Genomic DNA, 24,758 nt, shown 5'->3' with positions numbered 1-24,758 from the left:
TTCATTATGTTAAACGGAGTCTTGTATAAGCTTAATCATTGCTAGCTCTTGAATTCCATTACCATTAGTCTGAAATTTGAGCATATGGGTGTTGAGATGAATTCAATCAGTAGTTTGTGTGGAGCACATCTTATTAGCATGATGTTTCGGAGTTAACCTCATCTGATGCTAGGTGGGTAGTTTCTTTTGCATTGGAAATAGAGTTGATGATTGTATATTGTGCATCCTTTATGATAGTCATACTTTCTTACTTTTTGAGACCTTAGATCCATATGCCATACTAACTAAGGAAAACTAAGGTTTGAACGTGCAATTTGGGTTAATTTTCTTTCATTTCCATGCATAAATTGCATAAAGACTTTGACTGTGAAGAGTTAGATAAATAGATGTTTAAGTGCACTTTACATGTAAATTTGAGATAGGTGCTAGAGCAAATATAAATTTTAATAAGTTAATATAATTTATAGGTAGGTATTGCTAATCTCAAGCTTGGATAAAGTAAGAGGGTGTTGGTAAGGCTATTCGGCCGTTGTAAGAACATTCAAATTGTGATTAATCTTTTTAATATTGAAAACAAAGTAGAATGATAGAAATGGTTCATATAGCTGATCACAATCAGATTGAGTTTGACGTGTAGATGATGATGAATGTATAGGCAGGAGCCTTAGCTAATTATTCTATTCTTATGTCTGTGTGACTCATGGGGGAGCTAGGGTGGCAGAAGCGGGTTCATTCGAACCCCATTCACTGGAAATTACATTGTATACATTGTATATACAAGGTTAAGATTATTTTCTTTTTATATATATAGTAGATGATGAATTCCTTTGGCTTTTTTAATGTATTTACTGCTTTATATTTTGAATTCCCTTAGTGAAAATTCTGGCTCCGCCAGATAGATGAGAAAGCTAATCTATCTTGTATAATCACATGGTGACTTTTGAGGTCTTTCTTCAGACATTTAGCGGGGGAGTTAGTGTCCTTGCGACTTTCATAGTTTCCTCACTAGACCTACTGAAAACTGGATAATAATTATTTTTTAGAAGATAAATATGGCATCAGGAGCTGTGCTACATAATGGCTATTCACTGTCAAATTTAAGCAGTGAATTGGAACTTTGAAATGATTGATTACAGTGGTGGAGTGTACGTTCAGTGCTTCCTTAAAGGATTTTTAGAAGGAAATATGCTCAAATCCTGAATATACTCGTACTTATTTATAGAATCATTGGGAGCATTTTCATGCTTCGTTGTTTTTAAAAACACTGCAGCTCTAATTTGTACTCTCTTATTTTATACTAAATGCTTTCTATATTCATAATTTCACTTAAAGCGTTTTTAACTGGCTAAACGTGATTTGTTCATTTGCATGTACTACTGTTGATTTTCTCAAGTACCATTAATACCGTGATAAGATAATGGCTTGCGGTAGCATCAAATTAGCATGGGTTTTCCTTTTGTGGGGGGTTGGGGGTGGTGCGGTTTTTTGGGGCCAAATATGTACAGGTTGAACCCCCTTTTTCCCCCCTAAAGAGCATTTATTTTTCAGAAAGATATGAACCTTAATCTGCTACGAAATGTTTGAAATGTTAGTTGATCGTGCTGTTTTGAATTTGACTGTTATTTTATCCCAGTATATGCTTGATTTTTTTTTTTGGGGATAAATCATCTTGGAGTAGGAGGCGGATCTGGTCTTAGGTGGTGATGAAGGCAAGGAGTGCACCTATAGTAAAGGTTATATGAAGAGACAAGCTATTTTTTCTTGTTTGACATGCACACCAGATGGGAACGCTGGGGTTTGCACAGCTTGTAGCCTTTCTTGCCATGATGGTCATGAGGTATTCACTAATTTAAGGATTTGCCTTTTTCCTGCTTACCATAAATGATTAGGTGAATAATGATCTCAGGCTGCTGATGGTAAATTTTTTCTGCTTATATTCTGAAAACCCGGGACTACCTGGGAAAATGTTGAATACCCATGTCGCCATTCTGTCCTTTAAAATGTAAAGAATGAGGATATCTTGTCATACAGTTGCAGTTTATGATTTTTGCACGCTATATCTGGGAGGTCGCTGGTGTACTTCAGCGGATGCGTTATACTCTAATGTTATCTTTGTTTAATCCAACTTGCTGCTTGGTTTTGTCACTCTAGTGTACATAGGCTGGTGAAATAATTAAAGCTGTTATGTTTTTGAATTTAACTTAAGATTTTCATTTTCAAAGATGAACTGTGTGGCAATGTTGTAATATTTTCGTGAAGCCATGACTCTAATGTGTTGAAGAAATGTTATCTACTTCAGTCGCAAGATTTCTAATTGAGTACTGTTATTCCCGCCAATATTGCTATATTTGTAAATAATAATTCTGCAAAATATAAGTTAACGTAATGAAACAATAATAAATTCGAGCCCACTGAATTCACAGTGTTTCCTTAAGGAATTTAATCCCCTCCTAGTACCCAAGGTAATTGATTATTTCCTCCCAGGATAGAACGAATAACACACTGGTGTAGCGGTACTTCAAACCCCAGTGTTTCAGCGAACACAAAGTTCGGTAGCAAATCACACTTACAGTTGCTTTGTTTGAAGTTAAAAACAATGCAGAACGAAGGAGTATAAACTCAGAAAATCATATGGAAATGTGGAGCAAGCACTTCATGGTGGGAAGAGCATTAGGCGGCTGCCAAATGGTCAATACACGGATTGAAAAATATCCGTTACAAATGCGGATAATCTTACGTTAATATTTACTATTAACAAATAAATTTGGTCCAAAAAATTAATCAATCAATCGATCATTTGACCAAATCCAAATCCAAATCCAAATCCAAGTCCGAAGCCGAAGCCGAAGCCGAAGCCGAAGCCGTAGCCGAAGCCGAGCCGAGCGAGCGACGACGACGACGGCGCGAGGCTTGCTTTTTTCTTAACTTTTAAGAGCTACAAGAAGAGCAATTATATATATATACCCACCAAAAATGTCTTCCTCTTCCAATATGGGACAATGTCTCATTGTCAAGAGGGGGAAACTTAAAATTTTACTCAAAATTTTATTTTTCCTCCATTTCCCATTCACCCTCATTTTAAGAATATTTCATCTTAAAAACAAAACCTCAACAATCCCCCACATGAATGGGGAATGGCTATATCACGGAAGTATGCATGGAAAAACTGTGTGATTTACAATTAAGGATTAATCGCATCTGGATAAGTAGGTTTTCCTTTGAACTTTCCGTAGTAAACTTATGTCGGATATACTCGGTCAATCGGTAGATTTGATATCTTTGAACCGTCGATCTTTGGTGTATACCTAGACAACCATAAGTCACACAATCAACCCTTAACCGTCTTTGGTTCTCATTGTTGTGTTCGTTTCAGTCATGAACACCGCCTGGTTTCATAAGTGCGTAGAGAACTGGCCTTACAAAGTTCTCCTTGAAGCGGCTAACACTTCACACTTACATAGGTGATTCCTAAACGTGTCATCCTGTAGATACACTATTTGATATACCCCATATCAAATTTAGAAATCATTAAAAAACCTTAATGCTTTATCCTTGGTACTGAACATTGTCTCATCACGAGAACGGACTAAAATTTTATTTGACAATGTTGAACCGTCATTAATGACTTTGTTTGATCTCCTTGAACCTAGATCTTGGGATCTCCAGTCTTCTAGGTAGAGTTACCGCCACAATGACTTGTTCTCGGCCATAGCCCCATTTCCCTTGATGATTTCTCAACTACCTCTCTAGTTAGGCCTTTTGTAAGTGGATCCGACACATTATCACTTGACTTTACATAGTCAATCGTGATAATTCCTCTAGAGAGTAATTGCCTAACAGTTTTATGTCTTCGTCGTATATGACGAGATTTACCGTTATACATAACGCTCCCAGTCCTTCCAATTGCCGCTTGACTATCACAATGTATGCATATTGGTGCCAACGCTTTGGGCCAAAATGGAATGTCTTCCAAGAAATTCCGGAGCCATTCAGCTTCTTCACCGGCTTTATCTAAGGCTATGAATTCAGCCTCCATTGTAGAGCGGGCAATACATGTTTGTTTGGACGACTTCCAAGATACCGCTCCTCCACCAATAGTGAATGCATATCCACTCATGGACTTAGAATCAGTTGAACCGGTGATCCAATTTGCATCACAGTATCCCTCAATCACCGCAGGAAAATTACTGTAGTGCAATTCAAAGTTCTGGGTATGTTCTAAATATCCCAAAACTGGTTTCATTGCCATCCAATGAGATTGGCCTGGATTGCTCGTATATCGACTCAGTTTACTTATAGCACAAGCTATATCTGGTCGTGTACAATTCATGATATACATTAAGCATCCCAACACACGAGCATAATCCAATTGTGATATGCTTTGGCCTTTGTTCTTTGCTAATGCAAGATTCACGTCAATTGGAGTCTTTGCAACTTTAAAGCCCAAGTGCTTGAATTTTTTAAGTACTGTCTTAATATAATGAGATTGTGACAATGCCAGACCTTGAGGAGTCTTATGGATCTTAATTCCCAGAATTAAATCAGCAACTCCCAAGTCTTTCATATCAAACTTGCTATTGAGTATACGCTTAGTAGCATTTATGTTGGCAATGTCATTACTCATTATCAGCATATCATCCACATATAGGCAAACAATGACTATGTGATTTGGAACATTTTTAATGTACACACATTTATCACATTCATTTATCTTAAAATCATTTGACAACATTATTTGGTCAAATTTTGCATGCCATTGTTTGGGTGCTTGTTTTAGTCCGTAAAGAGATTTAACAAGTCTACATACCTTCTTTTCTTTACTTGGAACCACAAACCCTTCAGGTTGTTCCATGTAAATTTCTTCCTCCAACTCTCCATTTAAGAAGGCCGTCTTAACATCCATTTGATGAATTTCAAGACCATACACTGCAGCTAATGCTACTAACATCCGTATGGACGTAATTCTTGTAACTGGAGAGTATGTATCAAAGTAGTCTAGACCTTCTCGTTGTCTATACCCTTTGACTACGAGCCTTGCCTTGAATTTATCAATAGTGCCATCATCTTTGATTTTTCTCTTAAAAATCCATTTAGAACCCAAAGGTTTATTTCCAGGAGGAAGATCAACCAATTCCCATGTATGGTTGTTCAATATGGATTCTATTTCACTATTGACTGCCTCTTTCCAAAATAATGATTCCGAAGAAGTCATAGCTTCTTTAAATGTTTGAGGCTCATTCTCCAATAAGAAAGTCACAAAATCTGGTCCAAATGAAGTAGATGTTCTTTGACGTTTACTACGTCTTGGATTCTCCTGATTACATGTACTTTCTTTTATTTCTTCCCGAGGTCGTTTAGATCCTTCACCAAACGACTCACATTCCTTTTTATACGGATATATATTTTCAAAGAACTCAGCATTATCTGATTCTATAACTGTATTATTATGAATGTCGGGATTTTCTGATTTATGAACCAGAAATCGATATGCTTTACTATTTGTCGCATATCCTATGAAAACACAATCAACGGTTTTCGGTCCTATCTTTACCCTTTTGGGTTTAGGAACTTGCACTTTTGCCAAACACCCCCACACTTTAAAGTAATTCAAGTTGGGCTTCCTTCCTTTCCATTTTTCATATGGAATGGATTGTGTTTTGCTATGGGGCACTCGATTTAATATTCGATTAGCCGTAAGAATGGCTTCCCCTACAAGTTCTGTGGCAAACCAGAACTTATCAACAACGCATTCATCATCTCCTTTAATGTGCGATTCTTTCTTTCCGCAATCCCATTAGATTGGGGCGTGTAAGGGCTGTTGTTTGATGAATAATTCCATATTCTAAACATATTTCTTCAAAAGGAGATTCATATTCACCACCCCTATCACTTCTTATCATTTTTACTTTCTTGTTAAGTTGTGTTTCAACTTCATTTTTGTATTGCCTGAATGCGTCTATTGCTTCATCTTTACTATTCAGTAAGTAAACATAGCAATATCGAGTACCATCGTCAATAAAAGTTATGAAATACTTCTTTCCACCGCGAGATGGTATTGACTTCATGTCACAAATATCTGTGTGAATTAAGTCTAAAGGATTTGAATTCCTTTCAACTGACTTATAAGGATGTTTAACATACTTAGATTCCACACATGTTTGACATTTTGATTTTTCGCATTCAAACTTGGGCAGTACTTCCAAGTTAATCATTTTTCGCAAGGTTTTATAATTGACATGACCCAAACGTACATGCCATAAATCATTTGACTCAAGTAAGTAAGAAGAAGCTGAAATATTATTATTATTTTCCACAACCATTACATTTAGATTGAAAAGGCCCTCGGTGAGGTAACCTTTTCCTACAAATATTTCATTCTTGCTAATGACAACCTTGTTGGACACAAAAACGCACTTAAAACCGTGCTTAACAAGAAGTCCAGTAGAGACTAAATTCTTTCTCATTTCGGGAACATGAAGGACATTATTCAACGTCATGACCTTGCCAGAAGTCATTTTCATAAATATCTTCCCATATCCTTCAACTTTTGCTGTTGAAGCATTTCCCATATAAACTGTCTCTCCGGGTTCAGTAAGAGCATAAGTAGCAAAAGCCTCTCTAACTGCACAAACATGGCGAGTGGCTCCTGAATCAAACCACCACAGTTTAGGATTTCCCACCAAGTTACATTCAGAAAGCATGGCACACAAGTTATCAACATCATCATGGTTTACTACCATATTTGCTTGACCTCTTTTCTTGTCTTTCTTCGGAGCACGACACTCCATAGACTTGTGTCCAGTTTTCCCACAGTTGTAGCAGTTTCCACTGAACCGCTTCTTGCTTGGGTTGTATTTCGGACCAGAAGCCTTCTTCCTCTTTTTGTTAGCTTCAACAATATTTGCTTCCATTATTGTTGAATTTCCACGGCCTCTCCTTTCAGCAGCTTTATTGTCCTCTTCGATTCTCAACCGAACAATGAGATCTTCAAGGGACATTTCCTTTCGTTTGTGTTTCAAATAATTTTTGAAGTCCTTCCACAACGGAGGCAACTTCTCAATCATTGCTGCTACTTGGAATGCTTCGTTGATGACAAGACCTTCAGCAAGTAGATCATGAATAATCACTTGCAATTCCTGGACTTGGGTAATAACAGACTTGCTATCTACCATTTTGTAGTCCAAAAATTTTGCGGCAACGAATTTCTTCATCCCGACATCTTCAGTTTTATGTTTCTTTTCAAGCGCATTCCACAATTCTTTTGAGGTCTCCATGTTACTGTATACATTATACATATTATCATCCAGTCCGCTAAGAATATAATTCTTGCATAAAAAATTAGAATGCTTCCACGCTTCAATCACGAGAAAGCATTCATTCTCTGGAATTTTATCTGGCAGATCAGGAACATCTTCCTTGATGAACTTCTGTAGACATAACGTAGTTAGATAGAAGAACATCTTCTGCTGCCAGCGCTTGAAATCAATCCCGAAAAATTTTTCGGGTTTTTCTGCCGGTGCCAACGCCGGTGTTCGGCTTGTTGATGCGTTGGCAGTCACCATCGGAACAGCTTGGTTTTCGCTTTCAGTCGTCATTTTTCTGTAAAAGAATGACACAAACAAACGTTTAATAAACGTTTTCAAACTGGAGTAAAAATCACGTAGATTTTAATCTTCCAATAAAACGCCACGAAGGCTTTACTCTCCAAAACGGGAGTACACAAAACCACAAAGGTTTTAGTTTGCAGAATAATAAGAATAACACAAATACAGAAATAAATATTAAATTCCTTAAGATTGTTATTCCCGCCAATATTGCTATATTTGTAAATAATAATTCTGCAAAATATAAGTTAACGTAATGAAACAATAATAAATTCGAGCCCACTGAATTCACAGTATTTCCTTAAGGAATTTAATCCCCTCCTAGTACCCAAGGTAATGGATTATTTCCTCCCAGGATAGAACGAATAACACACTGGTGTAGCGGTACTTCAAACCCCAGTGTTTCAGCGAACACAAAGTTCGGTAGCAAATCATACTTACAGTTGCTTTGTTTGAAGTTAAAAACAATGCAGAACGAAGGAGTATAAACTCAGAAAATCGTATGGAAATGCTGAGAGGAAGGAGTGCAATGTATAGACAATTTGTTGAGCGAATTGTGTGTTGTGTGTTTTTTTGTGTCTTTCTTCAACATCTGCTGCACATATATATAGCAGCCAGTGTTGAAAAAGACCAAACGTCCACCCTCCATGGTGGAGCAAGCATTAGCTTGTTTGTGGAGCAAGCACTTCATGTTTGTGGAGCAAGCACATTCTTGGTGGGAAGAGCATTAGGCGGTTGCCAAATGGTCAATACATGGATTGGAAAATATCCGTTACAAATGCGGATAATCTTACGTTAATATTTACTATTAACAAATAAATTTGGTCCATTAACAAATAAATTTGGTCCAAAAAATTAATCAATCAATCGATCATTTGACCAAATCCAAAAGCCGAGCGAGCGACGACGACGACGGCGCGAGGCTTGCTTTCTTCTTAACTCTTTAAGAGCTACAAGAAGAGCAGTTATATATATACCCACCAAAAATGTCTTCCTCTTCCAATATGGGACAATGTCTCATTGTCAAGAGGGGAAAACTTAAAATTTTACTCAAAATTTCATTTTTCCTCCATTTCCCATTCACCCTCATTTTAAGAATATTTCATCTCAAAAACAAAACCTCAACAAGTACTATGTTGCTGCTTCATATTTTTCTTCTATCTGGTGATAATTTAACTATCTCACTTTTTACATTGAGATATATTAATCTTAATTTTCGGAATGTTGGTTCAACAAGATTTTGGAACTTTGGACGAAGAGAAACTTTAGGTGTGACTGTGGAAATTCAAAGTTCGGGGAATTCTTCCGCAAGCTTGACGCTAGCAAAGATGTTGAAAACACGGAGAATTCATATAATCACAATTTCAAAGGTTCATACTGCACATGTTGCCGGCCATATACTGATCCTGATGTTGAAGACCAATTGGAGAATCTCCAATGGTGTATCTGTGAGGACTGGTTTCATGAGGAGCATCTTGGTCTTGAGTCCTCTGATATGGTTGGTGGCCCTTGTTCTTCTTGCTTAACTTTTGCTCATCATTTTCAACTCTCTTTTTTATGTGAGATAACTTCATGATTTATGAAACTGAGTTAGTTTGAGATGTTTCGTCGATTGTAGCTTCTGAAAAATGTTGTATTCATTCATATTATTTCCTTGATTCTTGTTCATCACGAAGGATGTATACCCTATCAGTCATGAGATCAGATGCTTTCTTATGTCTAATGCATTACTTGTTTCCTTATCTGTAAGTTGGTTGCAATTTACCTCTTATGACTCATTAGTTAAAAGAAGCTACTAATCGTTGTGCTTTTATTACAGGTTCCAAGGGATGAAAATGGGGAGCCTCAATTTGAGGATTTAATCTGCCAGGGATGCGCAGCTATTTGTTCTTTTCTAAAGCTATATCCTCATTCTATATATGCACCGGTTCAGCAGCACACTGCTACAAACTCTTCGAAGGACAAGGAGGTGGTTGAAGATGCACCCTCGACTGTGGGATCTTCTGAGGAGCTTAACAGTGGAAGTTCCTCAATTGAGACTCCTGTAACTGAGGATAATCCTAAAAAAGACTTCACCGGGAAGGCTGTTGTTGGAGAAAACGTTGCAACAAACACAATTCTGAATCAGTGTAACCAAATTGCTGGTCCTAGTACCAAATGTGTCCTTGGACTGAACTTGTTAGAAGCTCCAATTCGCCTTGAGAAAAGCAAGCCAATGTTCCTTTCTAACGACTGGAGAGAAATTCTCTGTAGGTGTCCAAATTGCACAGAATTCTACAAACAGAAAGGGCTTGCCTTCTTACTTGAAAGAGAGGATACAATTGCAGAATATGAGAAAATGGCAAAGCAGAAGAGAGCTCAACATGAGCAAGAACTTAGTGCTGAGATGCTTAATAAACTGGGCCACGTTGGGAAAATGGAGGTTTTGACTGGCATTGCTTACCTTAAAGACGAGATCGGTACCTACCTGGTATGTCCCTCATCCCTATCTGATACTGTTTAACTGGTATTTCCCAATTAATCGAGATATAGCTCTCGATCTTTCTTTTACCTTTATATTTCCTTGACAGGCATCCTTCGATCCATCAAAGCCAGTTATATCTGCTGACGTTCATAAGATTTTTGAGAATCTTGCCCAGAAGCGCAGACGTATGACTTAAGTTATTTTGAATGTTCAAGAAAAGTAGCTTTGCAACTGCACATCGAGTGTAGTTAGTTTTGCTGATCATGTACTAGCAATTTTAACTGCTCTATATATGTACCAAGGGGAATTCTTAGTGTGCTTTACTATCTAAGTTTAGCTTTATCATATTGTCTTACCTATAGTGAGAGTACGATCATGTTGTTAAGCTCAAAGAACTCCTTTATGCTAGAAAGTTTCTATTGGATCAAAATTTCTCGTTCATCTTATTACCCCTTTACAAAGTTCCTGTTCTAGCTCCAAGAAAGGAGCTTTTTTGTAGTAAAGTCAAATCTCTCTACAACAGCCTCGTTTGTTTCAAATATTTTTGGATGTTATAGTGAACATAACATAAAAATTGGTTCCGGAAAAGCTTGGCTTTTATACTGAACAAATTAAAGTAAATATTCTTTCAAGGGAACCTCATAAATAGTTTCTCTTAGAGGAGCAATGCTACTGGTACAATCCACAATATTAGAAAATAAATACAATTATGCTTCTCTAATTTGAAAATTGAATTGAATAAAGTTCACCGATCTAAGCCTTTATAGACATCCAATTGTACTCTTTACCATCGGTATAATCATTTTACTATCTTTTGTTGATTCATATTAACGAGACAATTAAATAGTTAATAATTTGTAAGAAATAAAAGGGCCACAGAAATAGAAAATCGAGATAATAAAAACAGTTAACTGTAAGACATAAAGGGCTTCAGAAATGCATTTGCTTCTTTTATGATCATTTGTCAAATGCAAATTGATTTATAATTAGATATTTACCAAATAGGTCGCATTACATGAACGATTTATAAGTAGCATTCTACAAATGTGATTTATAACTCGCATTGACATCTTTATCTAGCAGTTGGCCAAATCTTTGTAAATTCCAAATTTCGATTTGTCATAAGTTTGAAAGCCTACAAAAAGCTCTAATATTTAAGTTGTAGTATGTTGTAACATCCGAAAGATATTCGAAATCATCAAACTTATTGAAGTTCTCAAATGCAGTCTTTCCCCGACCCAATATTGAAAATATATGAATAATGTGTTAAGCATGAAGCCGCCAAGCGAACAACGACGACGCGATGCTTGATTTCTTCTCAACTTTTTAAGAGATAGAAGACGTGCAATTGTATATAAACCCTCCAAATATCTTTTCTTCGTCTAATATAGGACAATGTTCCTTTGTAAAGGTGAAAAGTTCAAAATTTTATTTTTTCCTCGGTCCATTTCTCATTCACACCATTTTTTAGCTAAAACCAACACAAACAAGATCCCAGCCTTCTTTTCTCCAATCTGCTTCACCAAATCCCACAAAGAATAGGAATTCTCAGGTGCATTATGCATACCATAAACAGAGTATATAAATATGTCTTGAATACTCACTCACGTCGTCGTCCTCCATATCTATTTCCTCAACCTTTTCAACGTTGTCATTAGAACCAATATCAAAGACAGAGGCGGATCCAAAATTTAAATCCTATGAGTTTAATTTTTAAGATTTTTAGCATTAAACACATTATATTCAGATGAACGATTACTGAGTAGTACCCTAGGAAGAAATGCATAACCATGTAAGTTTTGATTTGCTATGAGAAATGTTCTACTCTTTACACTAAGTAGTTAGTACCGCTGGTGATCTCCTCATTTTTCTCTCTGCATGAAAATTATGATTCTCCTCTCTAAAACCCTACGTTATTGCCCTGGGGTTTAGCCAACTTAAAAGGCGGAAAGTGCACAAATAATCCTTTTTTATGCCGGTGTTTATATTTTGTCTATCTTTGTAATCCTTTCTATGTATTAATAGCCCGTTTAGCCAAGTTTTTTCAAATTAAAAAGCACATTTATTTTCAAAAAAAATGTTTTTTTTTTCAAATTTGAAGTGTTTGGCCAAGTTTTTAGGAGAAAAAAAATGTTTCTGAGGAGAAGCAGAAAAAAAGTAGTTTCTTCCCTGAAACACTTTTGAGAAAAATAAACTTAGAAACACTTTTTAAAAGTTTGGCAAAACACTAATTGATGCTTAGAAGTACTTTTTAAATTAATTAGCTAAATACAAACTGCTTCTCACCAAAAGTATTTTTGAAAAAAATAATTCTCAAAATAAGCTGATTTTTTGAGCTTGGCCAAACGGGCTATAAATATGATTCAGGTGTTACAGAATTGGAAAATGGAGAATTGGAGCTACTGTTCTTTTCTATTTTATTTTAATTATATTTGGCCTATAGCAATTTGAGCTAGTGTTTGCTGACAACTTTAGACTAATATTTTCTATAAGTAGTTTAATTATTAGATTATGGTCTAAAATTTTCAATTAATTTGTGCGAAACCTTCAAATTTCGCTATAAATATTTTTATTTGTCATAGGTCGCTCAAACACAAGTCTCAACCCAGCGCCAATTCTTTTTCACTCTTTTTTAGGGATTTGAAAAACAATTCAACTACAAACCCAAGTCCATCTTCTTCTCCTTTTTTTCCCTCTAATTTCCCTCTTCTCCTCTCATTATTTATAGGCTGAGATTTTCAGCCTGAGAAGTGTCCCATTTGGTGGCCGCCGGCGAAGCTGTTCGAAAAAAGGGTGAGAAAATTTAATTTCTGAAAATCTAATTTTACTTGCATATGCTGTCTCGTGCATATTTGAATGTTATAGAAAAATTTTGTGTTAACGAGGTCGCTAATTAAACCCTACTTTATGGATTCAATTAATGATTCATTTAGTTGTTTGCTTCCACTGATAGGTGTTTGTTTACTAGCGTCATATACTGATGTACAATGACGATTACTCGTATTTTCTAATTGTGTATTTCTCTCATTTACTCCCTCCGTTTAAATTTACGTGATTTAGTTTGACTTAGCACAAAGTTTAAGAAAAAAATAAAAGAGATTTTTGAAACTTATGGTCTATTAGAAGGTAAAGCTTTTGCGGGGCTCTCAATTTGGATGACTATAAAAACTTCTCATTAAGGATAAATTGGATAAAATAAAAAGTGTTAAATTATTTCCAAATATATAAATGTGTCACTCTTTCTGAAACGGATTAATAAGTGAAACGTGTCATATAAATTGAAACGAAGGGAGTATCTATTTGCCTTAGATGTCGTGTTTGAAATTTAGAACTGTAACTACACCAAAAGTGAAATTCATGCCAAACTCTGTTTACAGAATTTGTGATAATATGGCGGAACTGCAATCTTGTGCCGAGGGTCTACCGGAAACAGCCTCTCTACTCCTCCGGAGTAGGGGTAAGGTCTGCGTACACACTACCCTCCCCAAACCTCACTTGTGGGATCTCACTGGGTTGTTGTTGTTGTATGGCGGAACTGCAAGATGTGGCTGATTGGTCGGACCTTCAACATGATCTTCTGGTTCTAGTAGTTAGACGTTTAAATTTGATTGAAGACTACCTTAATTTCGGCATGGTCTGCAAATCGTGGCACTATGTGGCCACTAAGGCCAATTTTAACAGTGACTTGCCTAGGATTCCGTGGCTGATGTTAGCTGAGGAGGAGGATGATAACACCTGTAGAAAATTCTTCAGTCTCTATAATGGCATGATTTTGAAGAAGCGAATTCCGGGAGCCAGTGGAAAACGATGTGTGGAGTCTATGGGATGGCTTATCACAGTTGGAAAAGACGAGGGTAAAATCAGTCTGTTACATCCCTTCTCTGGTGTTCAGATCGAATTGTCCCATCAAAATACCACTGAAGATTATTATGAACTCAACGACACTGATGAACCATGGACCTTTATCAGGAAAGCAGTTCTCTTAGCTAATCCTTCTCAGACATCTGACTATGTTCTCATGGTCATTGAGGGACCCAACCGATTCCTCAGTTTTTGGAGACCAGGAGATTTACTATGGACCAGGATTAGGAATGGAACCTCTTTCCAACATGTTAGTGATGTGGTATATTTTGATGGCCTCTTTTACACGGTTGCTTATAGCGGCTGTGTCTATGTTTGTGATGTTGCTGGCTCTGGACCTGCTAAAAGTCATTTCGTAGCAAAGTTACCACGGGATCCAGATGCGGAGTGTTACATCCTAGAATCATTAGGATCATTATTTGTAGTTACGCTATATTATGTAATAAAGAGAGTCGAGGATGATCGTGACAGGATTCCATTGACGCCCATCTTTGCTAAAAGTCATTTCGTAGCAAAGTTACCACGGGATCCAGATGCGGAGTGTTACATCCTAGAATCATTAGGATCATTATTTGTAGTTACGCTATATTATGTAATAAAGAGAGTCGAGGATGATCGTGACAGGATTCCATTGACGCCCATCTTTGCTAAAAGTCATTTCGTAGCAAAGTTACCACGGGATCCAGATGCGGAGTGTCATAGTCGACCGCATAGCTGCTTCCAGAATGGCCCTCTCCTGCTCACTTCTGCGGCTATTATGCAGCCCGCAGAGTGATTATGCGGTCGCATAATGGACCGCATAAACGCACTTTTTTGCCAAAAAATTTCCTTTACTTTCCGGTGCATTGTTCAACCCAAAAGATCCGAGCCGCGGTGAGCTACAATCCTCAAACACGTAAGCCTAGTCTGGCACCGTAAAACATTATTTTCTTTGCAAATTTTACCCGGGTTTACACTTAAGTACTTCGAAATTTTCCGGGGTGTTACATAAATCCTCAAAAACACATAATCTAGTCGAAATACTCAATGATAATCCAATATTATTGACTAACAATGATCACAAGTAACTGATCCCAAGATTTCCCGTGAATTCTCTCTGAAATATTGCCCAAAGTCGTGTTGAAAATATCCAAAATGACAAAAATATCGGAACCCTCTATTTTGTACACTGCCCAGAGGTTCCGCTTCTGCGGAACTTTTAACCGCTTCTGCGCCATTCTCGCTTCTGCGGTCCAATGCACTCCTAGCCCAGGCCGCATCTGCGACCATGTGGTCGCTTCTGGGATATTTCGTCCGCTTCTGCAGACCGCACGCTTCTGCAATTTCAGGCTCGCTTCTGCGAGCTCACACCTGCGAGCCAATTTTTCGCATGTGCGATTGCATCGGTAGGCAGCACCAAGTTTCAATTGTTCTAAGTTCAAATTTGATCCGTTAACCATTTGAAACTCACCCGAGGCCCCCGGGACCTCAACTAAATACACCAACAAGTCCTAAAATATCATATGAACTTAGTCGAAGCCTCAAATCACATCAAACAACGCTAAAAATACGAATCATACCCCAATTCAAGTTTAATGAAACTAAAAAATTTCAACTTCTACATTTGATGCTGAAACCTATCAAATCTCCCAGGTCAAACTTTCAAACTTAAATTTCTATTTTAGCCATTTCAAGCCTAATTTAGCTACGGGTTTCTAAATAATTTTTCGGACACGCTCCTAAGTCCAAAATCACCATTCGGAGCTATTGAAATCATAAAAACTTTACACATAGGTCGACATCCAGCCAAACTTTTCAACTTAAGTTTTAAACTTTGGAATTAAGTGTTTCAATTCATTCCAAGACCTCACCGGACCCGAACTAATTACTCCGGTAAGTCATATAACAAATGTAAAACACTAATTGAGAAGTAAATGGGGAAATGGGGTTGTAATACTTAAAACGACCGGCCGGATCGTTAAACTACCCTTCCTCGGTGGCTAAAAGATACTCCCAAGATATTTATTATCAAAAGTATTTACCACTCAGTTCATATTCTTTTACATGTCATTCATTTTATTGGCATCATTGGCCATAACGTAATATCATTCTCGGCACATTGGCCGTACTTCATAATTCATGCTCACTATTCCACTTTCAAACATAAACACGGATTGTCAACAACAAATATTTCTATCCAAGACTTTAAGCATACATTTGAGCAATTTAGGGTCTTAGCCACATATGATTTCTTACACAATTTGATATGATCGTCTTCATTTGGGCTTGACTTAAGGTCACGACATTTTAATACATACTCATACTTTGAACACGCTCCCGAAGAATAACATAACATGATAATAATATTCAGGAACACATTTTGAACATATTCATATAAATACATCTTTCGACACCAAATTTATTCATAAAAGTTAATTCGTAATAGACAACTCGGGACTTACTAGAACATCGTGGAAATTCAATTCTAAGAGAGAAGTTTAGCCAACATACCTCGCCTCGACCTTTTTAATTTACTACAATATTCCGGAAATCCTAGCCACTTTGATCTATTTAGAGAAATAGCAAAATTGAACACAAATTAGGAAGGAGTTCATAGTTCCAGCTCACTTAAGCATTTTATCAAACATTAGGTGTGCATTAAAGTTTCAATATCCTCCTATGGTGGATTCTTTCACCTCACTACCCAAAGTTCACCCAAAAGAGCTCAATAATCTTCCCACTACCCTAGATGGTACATGAATGTAAAATAAACAACTCCTACACCTAAAAATTGCTTGGCTTATTACATATTTATAATTAAGATCACGAAATTGAGGGCTATGAAGCAGAACCTTACCTCTAGGATGGAGACCTAGTGAATTCTCCTTGCAAATTCTTCAATTTGAGCAAGAATTGATGGATGATGAGCTTAGGAACTTCCCCTCTCACTCTATGTCACTCCCTCTCTCTAGGAATATATATTTTTCCCTTTTAAAATGATCCCCAAGGGTGTTTTATAAGAATGGGGTCGGGTTCAAAAATTAGAAAAATAGGAGCCCCGTCACAGATCTGCGGTCGCATATGCGACCTCATAATGCTTATGCGGTCCGCAAAATGGGCCGCATAATGACTCTCCGGAACTGGGCAATTCTGCCCCACTTTGCGATCAGTCTGCGGTCCGCAGACCAATTCTGTGGTCGCACAATGCGCCACATAACTCCCCTCCGAAAAATTTCATGTTGGGTCTACGATGAGTTATGCGGCCCGCATAATGGTCCAAAATTTTGCCCCAGTTTTCTACTTTGATCTGCGGCAGATCTGCGATCCGCATATCCGTTCTGCGATCGCAGAGTGGACCGCAGAAATGCCCTGCATTTTCAAAAATTTTCTTCAACTCCCCAACGCAGTGTTCAACCCAAAAAATCCGAATCGCGGTTCGCAAGCTCGCAGCGAAGAATCTCTACAATCGCCAACACATAAACCTACTTCGGCACCACGAAACTCCGGGTCTTAGGTAAAATGGGTCTTACATTCTTGCACCTAATTTTTTTGTTAAATCTTTATATTGGACTTTAAAACCGATTAATATTTCTTTTATTGTCTTACATAAATTATTTTTTTATTTGAATAATGTAATATAATCATAATTCTTTTCATGTTATTATATGTGAACTATAAAAGTTCATATTATATTTGAACTACTTTTCTCTCCAAATTAAACAATATTTTTCTATTTAGCAAATTTTTTATGTATAATATATTTAAATTACACTCAATAATTAAAACAAATGGCATATAATATTTTAAAAATATAGAAGATAAACAGAGAAGGGGCGAAAGAGACTAGAAAAGTAGTATTTGCTAACACTCATGATTCTGCAAATACAATATCCAAAAATAAAAATAACAAAATAATCCTTATTGAGATGATGAGCCAATATCAAGAATTTGAATCAATAAAAAATAAATTATTTCCTTATTGAAAACAAAAATTTAAGTTTTTGAATTAACTAATTAACAAAATAATGCCAGCCAATTCTTTTCTAAATAGAAAAAAATCAAGTTGAAAAACCTCTTAGAGTACATAAAGTTGGTTTTAAAAAAAGAGCAATTTGTGGTTAAAGCAATCAAAAAAATAAAACAAAATAGATGATGTAGTATTGACTATTAAGAGCCAAATTAAAATAATACAAACTTGATGCAATAAGGATAAAACGAATAGAATATAATTTATTTATTTGTCATTTATTTTTCTCTCCTTTTGCATTTGTTACAATAGATGACAGCTCCATGTATTTTACATTGCCGTTAGAGAATTTTTTTTTTTTTATTATTCGTGATCTAGACAATTAACGCTCACCATATCTCTCTTCAATCATAATGAATATTATGAGAATTCTTTTATTTTTTAAAATACTTTTATTGTCTTTGTAAGTTTAGCATATATTGGATGCAATTAATATGTCAAGGTATAACATTAATTTTTTTAGCATTTAAGAAATTGTTGCACTTATTTTAGCGTCAACTGCTATTTTCAATAATTTGTGTTTCTTATATATTTTCTCTGTGTCAAATTATCTGTTGTGTTTCTCTTTTACCCACCCCTTAAGAAAAATTAATTAGGAGGGGGTTTGGAGTATTTTACCCTTGTTTATATATGTCTTAAAACATAGACTCTCTTCATGGAATATTTATTTTATTTATGTGTTATCTCCATCGTCAAGAATAATTATTAAGGGTAAAATAGAAAAAATATAATTTATTTTATCTTGAACTTCTAAAATGACAAATAATTTGAGACAACTATTCTTAGAAAGTACGACAAATAATTTGAGACGGAGGTAGTATATTTTTTATTGATTAGCGCGAGCCACGCGTGCAACGCACGTACACAAAAACTAGTATTATATTAAAAGCACAAAGGCCCTAGCGAAATGTCGTTCGTCTTTTTTACCCTTTAAAAATAAATTTCACATTAGACAAAATTGTAATTGTATTTTCATTATTTTCATAATATGTAGAAATTTAGAATCAACTAAATTTTATTTATTAAATCCTTCCTTATTTAAACTATATAGAAACTCCTAATATTTAGAAATTTAAAATTGAGTAAGATTTTACTTCTATAGACTTTTTCATTGTTTAAATCATGTAACTATTCACGATTTTAAGTTTTAACATGTTACGAGTTGTAATGAAAGCTTTTCTTCAAAGTTTTGTCATCGTTTTATTTTTCTAAAATTAAACACTCAAGAATCACGAAGCATGTTTCTAAATTCCAATTTTTTGTAGATTTCTTTTATGGTCCATGTGAGTAGTGCTAATTTTAATTTTTCACATTTGCACAAAGTATTTTAGGTGACCTATAAACTTTTTATTTTTTAATATAGACCTTTTAACCATTAATGACGGATTAGCACGTACATCATGTTATACATTAAATATAATTATCACTTAATTATTTTTTTAATAGTCATAACCTTATATTTAATTAATATGTTTTGCTATAATAGGAACTCCTAATATTTAGAAATTAAAAAAATTAATATTTAAGTCAAATGAATCATTTTTTTATTTAAATTGCGTAAGATAACTAAATCCTTACTTTAATTCATGTCCAAAGAAGAAAAGCCAAAAAAATTAATTTCAAGTTTTTATTTATGAGATCTAATAACAGTCATGAAAATAAGAACTGAACGAGCTAAGTTTTACTCGTTTTAATAACTTTGTGTTAAATTAAAGAAAGATCGAGAATATTAAAATATACTATCTCCTGCTTTAAATGATAAATTCAATTAAAATTACTAATTGTCAATTCAAATGAGAGAAATGAGTTTGGATATAATGATGAAAAAGAAACCAAAAAGGGCAAAGTCTATAAAGAATAAATAAGAACTAATGGTTAGTAAAGTCGATAATATTAGTTGATATTCCTTCTATATTCAATGATATTTTAGGCTCTCAGACTCTGTGTCTTTTACTTTGTATGTATATACCATAATTTTATCTTTTTTAGATGTTATTATCATTAGCACTAACATTTAAAAATTCATTGTAATATTAGTTAACAACCAAAAACATAAAAGATAATTTATATTTTCTGAGAGAAAAAAAGAACAATTTTTTTTGGAACTTTGACATGAAGGAATACTTAAGAGAAAAGTTAGAGAAAAAAGAAACTACAGTAAAATTAGTTTGGTCAAAGGCCAGAAATCTCAACATAAAAATATCATCCATTCTTTGGAGTTTGGTTTAGAGATGGATGAAAAGATAAAAAATAAAGAGAAAATAACATTGAGGCGGTAGGGCCGTTTTATGTTGGGATTGTGATATTGTGATACATTCCACCCGCATATATTGGGGTGAGGCGGTAGGGCCGCTTTGTGTTGGGATTGTGATATTGTGATACACCTCTACCCGCATATATTGGGGTGAGGCCGTAGGGCCACTTTGTGTAGGGATTGTGGTATTGGATTGTGGTATTGTGATACACCCCCACCCGTATATATTGGGGTGAGGCGGTAGAGCCTGTGATATTATGATACACCTCCACCCGCACATATATTGGGATGAGGCGGTAGGGCCGCTTTATGTTGAAATTGTGGTATTGTGATATATCTCCACCCGCATATATTGGGGTGAGGCCGTAGGGCCACTTTGTGTAGGAATTGTGGTATTGTAATACACCTCCACCCGCATATATTGGGGTGAGGCGGTAGGGCCGCTTTGTGTTGGGATTGTGGTATTGTGATACACCTCTTGTGATAACCCAAAATGTCATCTTTAAATTTAACAAGTAATTATGTATTCTAAGACCTCGAAAAGTACCATTTATCATTCATCGACTTGCGTGCGCAGTCCGTACAATTTTTCGAAAAATTTTTATGAGAAAAATGGATTAAAATATGAAATATAGCTTTTAAAACTTAAGTGAGTTGACTTTAGTCAATATTTTGAGTAAACGGATCCGGATCAGTGTTTTGACAATTTCAGTAGGTCCGTATCGTAATTTGCGACTTGGGTGTATGCCCGAAATTGAATTCCGAGGTCCCTAGCTCGATATATGGAATTTTGATGAAAAATTAAAAGCTTGAAAGCTTAATAATTTTTAAGAAATTACTGATGTTGGATTTATTGATCTCGGGTCTGTATTTTGGTTTTGGAGTCCGGTGTAAGTCCACTATAATATTTATGACTTGTCTGCCAAATTTGGTGAGAATCGGAGTTGATTTGACGTGATTCGGACGTCCGATTGTAAAAATATAAGTTTTAAAGTTTTCTTGAAAATTTCTTTTGATTTGGTGTCCGATTCGTAGTTCTTGATATTATTTTGGCGATTTAATCGCGCGAGTAAGTTCGTATGATATTTTAGGACTTAGGTGCATATTTGGTTTGGAGCCCCGAGGGCTCGGGTTGGTTTCGGGTGGTTAACGGATCATTTTTGGACTTGAGAAAACTGCAGAAACCTGCTTCTCGTTTCCTTCTTCGCGAACGCGGTCAGTACCTCGCGTTTGCGAAGAGCAAATTGGGGCTGGCACGTTTTGTATTTCGCGTTCGCGACAGAGTAACCGCGTTCGCGGAGGCTTAAGGTTCAAAGCTTCGTGTTCGCGACCGAAACCTCGCGTTCGCAAAGGGAAAGAGGCTGGTCAGGATTATTGCCTTCGCGTTCGCGAAGGGCATCTCGCGTTCGCGAAGGCCAAGCTAGGCAAGCTTTGCGTTCGCGAAGTGTAAAATGGGACAACACAAATTTGTGCTTCGCAAACGCGAGGCACTGACCGCGTTCGCGAAGGGTAAAAATCCTAGAAACAGAACTTAAGTTCTGGAAAATGGGATTCGTCTCATTTTCAACCCTTTTCCAATTTTGTGCTCGAGTAAGGCGATTTTTGGGCGATTTTTACGGGAAAATATTGGGGTAAGTATTCCTTATCCTATATTGATTATATTACATGATTTCATACTCATTTATATCATGAATCCGTGAATTTATGGAAGAAAAATTAAATTTGTATAAAATCTTCCAAAAACGAAAATTTAAGATTTGAAGGTCCCTTTGATATCGGAATTGGATAATTTTTATATGGTTGGACTCGTCTCGGAATGGGTGTTTGGATTTCGTCTTGCCTCCTAGTCTATCGGGAGTTCATCCGGTTTTCCATGTATCCATGCTCCGGAGGTATCATATCGACCTATCACATGTGTTAGACTTCATCACAATTCAACTAGATGAGAGCTTGGGTTATGATGAGGAACTAGTTGCCATTGTTGATACGCAGGTTCGCTAGTTGGCTTGAGTTACTAAAATATTATTATATTACTATCCTTTATCATCCGGGAAAAGCAAACGTAGTTGCAGACGCCTTGAGCAGAAAGGCAGAGAGTATGGGTAATTTGGACTTCATTTCAGCATAGGAGAGGCCATTAGCTTTGGACGTTCAATCCTTGTCTAACAGACTTGTAAGGCTGGATATTTCAGAGCCCAATTGAGTTCTTGCATGTGTTGTTGCCTAGTCTTCGCTATTTGAGCGGATCAAGGCTTGAAAGTTTCATGATCCACACTTGTTGGTATTCCGAGAGACGATACTACAGGGTGGTGCCAAGGAGGTCACTATCAGTTGCCATCAGTTGAAGATTTGGGATTCGGATGTTCCGAAGACTGCTTTCCGGAATAGGTATGGCCATTATGAGTTTCTAGTAATGTCCTTCAATTTGCCTAATGCCCCGGCGGTGTTTATGGATTTGATGAACTAGGTGTTCAGACCATATATTGATTCACTTGTCATTGTCTTCATTGATGGCATGTTGATCTACTGGCGTAGTATGGAGGAGCACGAGCAGCATTTGAGAGTGGTGCTTCAGACCTTGCAGGAACAAAAGCTAAATGCTAAGTTCTCCAAGTGTGAATTTTTGCTAGACTATGTAGTATTCTTCTGGCATATTGTATCAAGCGAGGGTATTAAAGTCAATCCCAAAAAGATCGAGGTAGTTCAGAATTGGCATCGTCCTACCTCGGCGACTGAGATCAGGAGTGTTTTGGGGTTAGCAGGTTATTATCGTCAATTTGTGGAGGGCTTTTCATCTATTGCAGCGCCATTGTCCAAATTGACCTAGAAGGGTGTTCTATTCCGATGGTCCGGTGATTATGAAGTGAGCTTTCAGAAGCTCAAGACAGCATTGACTTCAGCACCAGTTTTAGTGTTTCCTTCCGGTTCGGGGATGTATACCGTGTATTGCGACGCTTCACGCGTTGGCCTTGGTTGTGTATTGATGCAGGAGGGGCAATTTATTGCATATGCTTCGCGTCAGCTGAAGCCCCACGAGAAGAATTATCTGGTGCATGATTTGGAGTTGGCTGCGATTGATCACACTCTAAATATTTGGAGACATTATCTTTATGGAGTTTCCTGTGAGGTTTACACTTATCATCACATCTTACAACATTTGTTCAAGCATAAGGATCTAAATTTGGGGCAGTGCAGGTGGCTTGAGTTACTAAAAGATTATGATATTACTATCCTTTATCATCCGGGCAAAGCAAACATAGTTGCAGATGCCTTGAGCAGAAAGGCGGAAAGTATGGGTATTTTGGCCTTCATTTCAGCAGAGGAGAGGCCATTAGCTTTGGACGTTCAGTCCTTGGCTAACAAACTTGTAAGGCTGGATATTTCAGAGCCTAGTCGAGTTTTTGCATATGTTGTTGCCTAGTCTTCACTATTTGAGCGGATCAAGGCTCGACCGTTTGATGATCCACACTTGTTGGTTCTCCAAGAGACGGTACAACGGGGTAGTGCCAAGGAGGTTACTATCAGCGAAGATGGTGCTCTGCGACTCCAGGGTCGCCTAAGTGTTTCTAATGTGGGTGGGATGAGGGAAAAGATCCTAGAAGAAGCACACATTTCTCGGTATTCTATTCATCCAGGTATTACGAAGATGTATCACAACCTGAGGCATCATTATTGGTGGCGGCGGATAAAGAAACACATATTTGAGTATGTTGTTAGGTGCCTAAACTACCAGCAAGTTAAGTATGAGCACTAGAGCCCAGGTGGCCTACTTCAGCAGATGACTATACCGGAGTGGAAATGGGAGCGCATTACTATGGACTTTGTAGTTGGGCTGCCGCGGACCTTACAAAATTTTGATGTAGTTTGGGTCATTGTCGATAGGTTGACTAAGTCAGTACACTTTATTCCGGCTGTGACTACGTATACTTCAGAGAGGTTGGCCCAGATTTATATTCAGGAGATAGTTCGGTTGCATGGTGTGCCAATTTCTGTTATATCATATAGAGGCCCTCAGTTGACTTCATATTTTTGGAGAGCAGTACAGAGTGAGTTGGGGACCCGTGTAGAGCTCAGCATAGCTTTCCACCTACAAACCGACGGGCAGTCGGAGCGGACAGTTTAGATCTTGGAGGACATGCTCAGAGCATGTGTGATTGACTTCAGATGTGGGAACGTTTCTTGCCTTTGGCCGAGTTTTCTTATAATAACAGTTACCAATCCAGCATCGAGATGGCTCCATTGAGGCTTTATATGGTCTGCGATGCCGTTCGCCCATCGGATGGTTTGAGCCCAACGAGGCTAAGTTTTATGGTACTGGTTTTGTCAAGGATGCCTTTAATATGGTAAAGTTGATTCACGAGTGACTTCGTACAACACAGTCCAGATAGAAGAGTTACGCGGATAAGAATGCGTGCGATTTATCATTTATGGTGGATGAGTAATTTCTCTTGAAGGTTTCGCCAATGAAGACAATCATAAGATTCGGAAAGAAAGGCAAGTTGAGCCCAAGGTTTATACGCCCATTTGAGGTGATGAGGCGAGTTTTGGAGGTTTCTTATGAGCTTGCCT

The 24,758-nt window shown here is 36.9% G+C and overlaps 2 protein-coding genes across 2 annotated transcripts; both read left to right on the top strand.

Moving 5' to 3' along the window:
* The first annotated feature begins 1,417 nt into the window (after positions 1-1,417).
* On the top strand, positions 1,418-10,514 carry LOC107827711 (uncharacterized). The gene is made up of 5 exons (XM_075230041.1): positions 1,418-1,480; positions 1,679-1,837; positions 8,842-9,102; positions 9,424-10,074; positions 10,175-10,514. The coding sequence occupies exons 1-5, from the start codon at positions 1,418-1,420 to the stop codon at positions 10,262-10,264; spliced, it is 1,224 nt and encodes a 407-aa protein (XP_075086142.1). The 3' UTR covers positions 10,265-10,514.
* A 2,959-nt stretch (positions 10,515-13,473) lies between these two features.
* LOC107827712 (putative F-box protein At5g55150) lies at positions 13,474-16,146 on the top strand. The gene is made up of 2 exons (XM_016654895.2): positions 13,474-14,582; positions 16,139-16,146. Exons 1-2 carry the CDS (start codon positions 13,595-13,597, stop codon positions 16,144-16,146), a joined length of 996 nt encoding a protein of 331 aa, XP_016510381.2. The 5' UTR covers positions 13,474-13,594.
* The last annotated feature ends 8,612 nt before the right edge of the window (positions 16,147-24,758 follow it).

The sequence above is a fragment of the Nicotiana tabacum genome, chromosome 14 (assembly GCF_000715075.1).
Source record: "Nicotiana tabacum cultivar K326 chromosome 14, ASM71507v2, whole genome shotgun sequence".
NCBI classification, from domain to species: Eukaryota; Viridiplantae; Streptophyta; class Magnoliopsida; order Solanales; family Solanaceae; genus Nicotiana; species Nicotiana tabacum.
The sequence above is the reverse complement of the archived record's forward strand: the minus strand, read 5'-3'. Positions and strand labels throughout refer to the sequence as shown.